Source organism: Colias croceus, chromosome 2 (genome assembly GCF_905220415.1).
Source record: "Colias croceus chromosome 2, ilColCroc2.1".
NCBI classification, from domain to species: domain Eukaryota; kingdom Metazoa; phylum Arthropoda; class Insecta; order Lepidoptera; family Pieridae; genus Colias; species Colias croceus.
In genome coordinates this window covers 5,556,550-5,565,535 of record NC_059538.1, presented here as the reverse complement: position 1 = coordinate 5,565,535, position 8,986 = coordinate 5,556,550, and the positions used below count along the sequence as shown (strand labels likewise).

General features: G+C 31.8%; 1 protein-coding gene across 1 annotated transcript; it reads right to left on the bottom strand.

The window, feature by feature from the left end:
• Positions 1–4,365: 4,365 nt before the first annotated feature.
• On the bottom strand, positions 4,366–7,513 carry LOC123703291 (1-acyl-sn-glycerol-3-phosphate acyltransferase alpha-like). The gene is made up of 5 exons (XM_045651245.1): positions 7,323–7,513; positions 5,923–6,056; positions 5,640–5,818; positions 4,981–5,149; positions 4,366–4,675 (listed from the first exon to the last, which is right to left on the bottom strand). The coding sequence occupies exons 1-5, from the start codon at positions 7,511–7,513 to the stop codon at positions 4,503–4,505; spliced, it is 846 nt and encodes a 281-aa protein (XP_045507201.1). The 3' UTR covers positions 4,366–4,502.
• Positions 7,514–8,986: the final 1,473 nt, after the last annotated feature.

Here is an 8,986-nt window from a genome sequence, read left to right as displayed (position 1 = left end):
TATTTATATTTAGAAGAAAGAGGATGGTATCGGGTCAATTATTTTCGCCCAAGAATCGCTAATCCGAATAAACATAATAACATAAGATGTAACAGGATATGTAAGCTTATTTTTGGATTTGATACGGATGACGGAGATGATATTTTTATCTCCTGGCGTATTATTTATCCTTAATCAGAAAATATTGTACGTAAATGATTAGGCAAATAATGACAATAAGTTTCTACAAAATTACGACAGGAAATAGACGCTTTACATTTTAGTGAATTCCCCGTAGCTTTATTAAGAGAAGAGCAAAGTAAGTGAGTGGTCGTTTTTGCCCGCAGGTGGCAAATGTCTCTAGAGTCTTTATGAAAATTGCCTTCACGCATCAAGTACCGCCAATAACAGACATGCTCATTCTTTCAACGCTGTGCGGCTTTTCATGAATAAATATGAGTCGTTGTGAGTTTTTCTTAAACCTTGATATAAGAATAACTTGGAGATAAAAGGGATATATATATCGCGTATTCATATATGGATTATTCAGTACACAATGTCTCGTAATGGGCTTATAGGATGATGGCACAACGTCTTATTGAATCTGACGACGTGAGAAATATTTTTGAATCGCATACAATATTTTCTTACCTATAGAAGTTTTAGATTTTCACCGATAATTTGATGTTGCTCTTCTCTCATAAAAAAAAGAAATGTGTTTGAGCAGATTTACACAGAACGAGCAGCCTTGCGAAGCATTTTACGCACGAAGCAGCTCTGTTTCCATGCTTCGCAAGGATGCTCGCTCTACGCGGACCCGCCTTATTCTATGTTATTTCATTTGATGTTTTGACTGACTGAAAGATATTTATATGATATTTGTAAAGTTCATTGTTTTAAAGTGTACCAACTACTAATTTATTTAGAGCTAAATCTGCATTGTTTTATAAGTGCTAAATAACATTATCCTTCTTGTTTGCTTGTTTGTTTGTTTGAACGCGCTAATCTCGGGAACTACTGGTCCAATTTGAAAAATATTAATTATTAACAGCCCATAGCCATAGCCCATTTATCGAAGAAGGCTATAGGCTATAATATCATCACGCTGAGACCAACAGAAGCGGAGCAATGCGGGTGAAACCGCGGAAAACAGCTAGTAATTGATATAGGTATCCTACAACTTTTCAAATCACACTGAATATTAAAAACAAAGACAATGTTAAAAGTTACCTAATGAAAGTTAAAGCTGAAAGAAGATTAAATTTAATCATTAAAATTTGATTACTCTGAGTCAACGAAAAAGGGAAATTTTGTTTATAAAAACTCTTGTAAAAGCGTATAGTATTTGTTCAGAAGTTACGAAGCAGGCCGCGTCTGAATTCGGGAAGGAATGTTCACATAATATAATCTGTTAGAAGCTTGACCCAAATAAACATACAGTATCTATCAAAATTCGTGTCAGATTGGGGAAAAATGGATGTTATAGATCTTTACTATAGCGCACATTACCTATAGCTATTGTGAAATCTATCCTTAGGAAGTTATTAGCCTTATATTTTGAACACTATACTTCTACCATTTAATTCTTAATTGTATTATTGTTAAAGAAGCCGATGCTCATCTGTTCTGCTTATGTAATTTTACTGGTCATTAGCAGGCTGTCGTTCGCCTTTGTCCGCATTTATATAAAAAAAATAATGTATGAATCTCAGTATGAACATAAACAAATAGCCATAATAAATTCTTGGAAGGTACAACCTTTTTGTTTGCATTAATACCGCAAATGTGTTTGTTTGTATAAAATAGTATCGCTCGAGCAAAATAACATTTTATATTCTGAGAATGATTGATACCTCTGAAACTTTCGGTAAACATGTCTCAACTGAGGGGACGTTAGTGAAAACATGTGACATCTCTTCCGAAATAGCGATGAACAAACAAATCCTTATTGGAGCCACCTGAGTTTATTTGGAGAGCGTTTCAATGAATAAAAATGTATAAGTTACAAGGAATCTGCATCGTTTAACTGACCTACTTACTATTCCGATAGAAACGTGCGTCGATGAATGTAATTGTAAAATGTTACCAACTTGTAAAGTACGTGTCGATCAAATATTCAGTAGGAATACAAATATTCTTGTTATTTTATAAGGGTTCACCCATGGGCACCCAAGCTGTGATGCAGATATTAGAATATTTGTAAGATATTTTGGCCAAAGCGGTAGTCTATAAATTTAAATAGAGTGTCAAGCTTATTCAATACTAGCTTCCGCCCGCGACTCCGTCCGCGCGGATGTCGGTCTTCGCGTGGATGGTTATTTCTCCATTTTGAGTACCTCTGACAATAACATCTTATAAATATCTATTGGACCCAATTCCCAAATACGGCTAGGCCTATAATAATACGCAACGTGTGTTCGCGGTTCTACGGAACAACGTCTATGGATAAAACTGAAAAATTAAGATTATTTTTTTCTACGTATTTTTCCAGGATAAAAAGTATCCTATTTTACGCCCAGGATAATAAGGTATAATTATACCAAGTTTCATCGAAATCGAACCGCTAGTTTTCACGTGATGCCTTCACATACAGACAGACAGACAGACAGACAGACAGACAACAATTTTTTTAATCACATATTTGGGTTTGGTATCAATCCAGTAACACCCCCTGCTATTTATTTTTTCAATATTTTCAATGTACAGAATTGACCCTTCTACAGATTTATTATATGTACCTATAGATGTTGTTACTATTGTAATGGTGTGATGATATTTGTTTGAATAACCATAAAGAGTTGTTTCGGATTGATGCTAAAAATTCCCTTTGAGTTTGCATATTGGACTTAGGTATAGTAACACTTCATTCAATTAACTTATGACTAAATGAAAATTAGTTGTCTCTTAACGTTTCATAAAGTCATTACGGATTTGGTACCAAAAAACTTAAGCTTAATTTGTCTCGAAAAATTCACGCAAGACTGAAGTTTTCTCATCTGTTAGTCAGATTTCACTTTAAAGTGAATTATTGCATGCCTCTCAACGTTTTTAACCTCCCAAATGAATATGAAACTAGTAATTTTGGAAAACGCGACTGTATTTTAATATAAGAAAGATAAAGCTCAAAGATATACAGTTCCTAACAAGTTTCGTAGTTTTAACTGTTAATTAATTTAATGAATAATTCTTACCTAAATCATGTAGTTAATTGAGGCTCTTTGTAATAAATTTGTTCTTTAAATATCCCATATCCTAACATCTATCTAAATCTCTAACCTTCCACGAGTTGAAATACGTTCATACGTTACATATTAAATACTAGCTGTTCCGCGCGGTTTCACCCCTGTGGCTCCACCCCTGTTGGTCGTAGCGTGATGATTATAGCCTTATAACCTTCCTCGATAAATGGGCTATCTAACACTGAAATAATTTTTCAAATCGGACCAGTAGTTCCCGAGATTAGCGCGTTCAAACAAACAAACAAACTCTTCAGCTTTATAATATTAGTATAGATGTGCCTTATACGACTATACGTATAATAAGTAGTTATGTCCTGTTTCGACTTAAAAAGAGATATATCTACTTTTAGTGAATTTTAATTTTTTAAGCAATTATTCTGTTATAAAAATATAAGTCTTTGAAACTGTTTTACTGACAAAAATATGTAAGAGGACTGGATTATTGTTACAAAAATCAAACATGAAGGGGCGAAATTGAGGGACGGTATTAGAATTTTCTGGAACGAGTGTTGTGTTAAACAATGTGGGTGGAAATCTAGTACAGTAAAAAAATATTTTTATTGCTTTTGTGAACCTTTTTATTATAAAAATTAGAGTTTGTCATACACATTAATTAATCACACGGACTCGATCCTGCCCCGAGCCAGATTCGTAATTATCATCGAGAAAGTTAATTAGCTCGCATGTGAATATTGTCTGGCATTCTATCCAGTGTTATTAGGACCTTCATATTTGCTAAATTCTTTCTATTGTTTTTATTTAATATCATTATTGAACACAATATTATATTTTTGCATCGATTAATTCATACGTATAAACTATAAACATACGTATAAACGTAAATGCAAATAACGTAACGGTATAACAACGCTCTGCTCCCTTTTTCTTATATTGCCTTACCATCTTCTTTTTAACTTAATAATATACATCATAGTATACAATATAAAGTATTAACATCATCAAACTTCTACGACATTAACCGCTTAGCTGAATAATTATTATCATAGAAGTTTTAAGCAGGTATTTTTAAAATCTATAAGTACCTATTAAACTATACTACCAAATCTTCTGATGTAGGTACGTGTTCCCATTACTAGTTTCTTGGTAATCGCTATTTTATAACAACGAAAAATAAAACAATAAAACAGAGCTAATAAAACTTATTCTTTACTTAATATTTCTAACAAAAGTTCTAAGTTTTGGGATACATTTTTATGTTCCCCCTACCTAATACTACGTGTCTTTGGTTTCCAACACAAATAAATGTGGTTTGACGCAAAATAGTTATCCTTCTAAAGTGTGAGGGTAGTCGGATGGTAGAGAGCTAAAAACTTCTTTAGAGAGATCTTTATAAGCTTTTTCCATTACATCATGGACCTTTTCTGTCAGTCTGGACACGTCATCCATCGTCATTCCTTCCGTGGATATGGGATCAAGGCATTGGATCACAACGTGACCTGAAATTAGAAATGTGTAATTAAATTGAATTCTGTACTTGGTTAAAGATTAAGGTTAAGCAAACGGCAACTATTTCACCGAGGGAATTGTGGATTTACTAGTAATGTTTTAGGCATAGTTATGTCCTATTCATAATTGTTTAAAGATAACATCAATAATCGTTATTGAACCTAATAAAAATCTACGTATCTACGTGTTTTTTTGGGTTCAATTAATTTTTAACAATAAAAAGGTCTACGTTCTTTATTTATAAATTATAATACCTGAAATTAACCAATGTATGAAATTAATGAGTTATATCTACCTTTGTTGAAGATATATTTCTTTTTATTTATGAAATAATACGGTGAAAAAACAACTGGAATAACTGGCTGTTGTGCAATTATTGCCATAGAAAATGCACCTTTTTTAAAGGGCAATAATTTTGTGAAGTCCTTATTTCGAGTGCCCTCCGGAAACAACCAAATCTTCGTCTGAAACAATATGCCATCAATTTAATTACCTATTTTTTGTCGATTATTTAATAAAAGGAAGCATTGAAACATTTTCCTCATGGGTAATTATGAGGGTACGCCAATAAAAAGTCTAACGTTGTAATTTGATACGTACTACGTCTTATTACAATAATGGAGGATTTTGATTTGTTCATACAAATTGGTTTGAATTGAATTTACATAGAAAATATACTTGATTATAACTTAAAGTTAACTTAAGTTATATTATTTATTTATTTATTATTTATTTAATTATTTATTGCACACACAAAAGAAATAGAGACACATAAAGTACAGATAAGATTAAAATAATGTGTACAAACGGTGGCCTTATCGCTCTTATATTACATCTATTATAACATTTAATTATAATAAAATATTTGAACTGAAAAACAACAACAGGTTTTTCAATAAAGACGTGTTGTTGTTTTTCAAGATATGTTTGTATAAGTAAGGTTTTTATATTTGCCTTTTTCTTCATAAGTTCCGAGGTTTCTCTCAGTTGCTTATAAGCTCCCTTCGTGTCTCTTCGATCTATGAATACGACACCAGCAAGGTAAGCCGCTAGTCCAAACGGCCACACGTAAAATACTTCTTTCTTAGCGATAACTGTTAGCTTATCTACCACATTCCATATGTTGAAGAGTCCTAGAAAAGTAATTTATAACTGATAAAACAACCGCTAACTCAGATTAACACACGATTAATACGGACTTATTATAATGCGTTGGATTAAGATAACTTGTAGATACCTAGTACGTCAAGAGATGACTGATGATTCGAGACAATTATAGCTCCGCGTTCTTCCGCTAGAATTTCACTATTTCGCAATTCCCATTTAAGATCATAAAGTCTTGTTACGTACTTAAAAATGCCAGCTGCTGCTCTGAAAAGAAAAGAAAGTAAAAATCAAAAGCTGGCTACATGTACTTTCGCACACACTTGGAATTTTATTTTAATAAAACTCGTAATGGCTTATATACACGTTTCATACGTGTATACCGTTGATAAGTAGTTAACTAAATTTTAACAAATAAATTTAAATATTTATTAATATTAATAAATATAAATTTAAAACAATTTAGTAGCAAGTTAAGTACAAATTAAAATTTAGTTGACAATTAAACTTGATAGTTAGAATTTTGTCTATTTCCTGCGCTACCTAATTAAAATGTTATACTGTAATAATTTTAAATATTTTAATACTAGTTTTCCACCCGCGGCATCGCCCGCGCAGTCAAAGAAAAACCCGCATATAGTTCCCGTTCGTGGGATTCCCGGAGTAAAACCTATCCTATGTCCTTTCTCGGGTATCAAAATATCTCTTTACCAAACATGCAAATTGGTTCAGTAGTTAAGGCGTGATTGAGTAACAGACAGACAGACAGAGTTACTTTCGCATTTATAATATTAGTATGGATTAACTGGGTATATAAATATTTTTTTCATTAAATATAAAAATATTTTGAATATTATTGAAAAAAATTGAATTTGCAATGTATTATGCAAAGCCAACATTAATCGTTAATGCTTATCTTCATACTTATATAGGTTTATCTATTTATCAATTTATCAATTAGTGTGACGCGTGTGAAGAATTCAGAAAACCTGAAAATAAACACGTAAAGTAAAATAAAAATAGGGTTTTTAAATTGTATTTTTTATTTTACGAAAAGAAAAGTAAAACAGTTTTTAAATTATAGATTTATTATAAAAATATAAAAATTATTAATCGAAAAGCAATAAATTGTTAACACACGGAAGTTATTTTTGTGTATTGTTATCATACTTTGTGTTTATATTTTTGATAAAATGTTTTCGGCCCTGCGTAGATTATTTACTTTAAATTGATACGGATTTACTTTAAATATATATGTTTTTATTTTGTTAAAAATCCATTGTATGAATATTTAAATTTTATAATGTAAAATATAGTAGCTACTAATAAATTAAAAACTATGAGCTGGGGTATCTACTTTATCCCTTCTGGACTAAGATATTAATTATGGTTTGTTGTATTATTGATTATTTGTCTGATTTTTAGATTAATTGTATAAATTAGAAACAAATAAAATGTATGAATTGATTATGAATGTTACAACAATTATATTAAATTATGGTTGGAATAATAAAAACCAATGTATCTACTTACTTTGCATTTTTTACATTTTTCGGATTTAGCAAAAAGTATGGCCAAATAACACATGCTAATAGACTTCCTGCGAGATAGTAGATGAAAAAATAGAAATAAAATTTGATTTTATTTGGTGTATGTTGAACTATTTTCTTTATGAAGAAAATTAAAATAATCACAAGAAGAACATTCCACACCGCGTTCAACATTTTGAAAGTGCACAAAAAATTAAAAAAAAAAAATGCTCTTTTGTTGAATACAACCTATTCACATAATATGTTGATATATACTGACATTGTTATCCTATCTCTTGTTATTAACAATCGGAATTCCGCAGTCGAGCCCAAGGAACGAAAACGAGATCGACATGTAATATTTACACGAGTTTTCAGTAACTCCTTCTCTTTTTAGCATACTAATATGTAATATGTACCTTGAAAAATTGTTTCATATCTTGTTATGTGTTGCAGAGAACGAGACATGGGCTCTTGTTAGTCCAGTCACGTAGAAGAGTAAACTTCTCACGGCATTGAAGAAAGTTCTGTCATAGTAATCATACGTGCCGTTATTGGGGTCATTGAAGTAACCATAGCAACGTATTTATTAAATACTTTCAAAGATTTTGGGTTGAAGAGAGTAGTAGCACAGCAACGTGTACGTGGAAATGTATGTTGTTTCAAAAATGGCTTCCGCCTCAGAGATTGTCGTAACCATGTATGTACCTAGTTAAAACGTAAAGTGAACGCAGGAAAGGGGATTGATAGACTTAAGGAACATAAAAATATAATATACACACCGGCACAATTAGTGGAACAGAAAAAAAAGTGAGACTATGAGATAATAACGCATATATTTGACGAATATGTAATTAGACACAAAATAACAAATCGATTAACATCTTTTAACAACGACTTTGAAAAGTCTTCGTTATTTTTTTTGAAAAATGAAGAAATTTGAAATAAGTGAAATTTTTAGATGATTATAAATATGAACCATCACAAAAAATAAAAAAAAGTAAACATTAAATGATTTAACAATAAAATTAATGACGAGTGTTTCCCCCTCTTGCTCTGATTACGGTTTCCATTCGTCTGGGCATGCTACAGATTATGTTATCTATGATTTCTTGAGGCAACCGCTCCCACTCCTCAAGTAATGCGTTTCCAAGTTCATTCAGATTGTTGGGGGGGGGGGGGGGGTGGCATTCTGGATTTAACCCATTCGGATTCATATTGGGGGAATTTGCTGGCCACTGCATCACCGGTATACCTACGTGGCTCAGATATGCCTGTACCGATTGTTCACTATGAGCACGAGCATTATCTTGCATTAGAATAAAGTCGTCATCAATAAATGGGGCAAATAGTACAAAATGTTCTTCTAAAATGTCACTGATGTATCGATCTGCTGTCATTGTCCCGCCTGTGACTATCACTAACTCCGTGCGAGCTCCCAAACATATCCCTCCCCAAACCGTAATCGAGCCGCCACAACATAAAGTAATATATATATAAAATAGACATATATATTTTACATATATTTATATAAAAAATAGACATATTTTATATATATTTTAAGTGAAGTCTAGCACAATGGTTAGCATAAGGCAGAACATATTTTTATCTGATAAGTCTATACGTGTATAATGTATATTTCCTCGTAATTTATATTCATAATTGGAA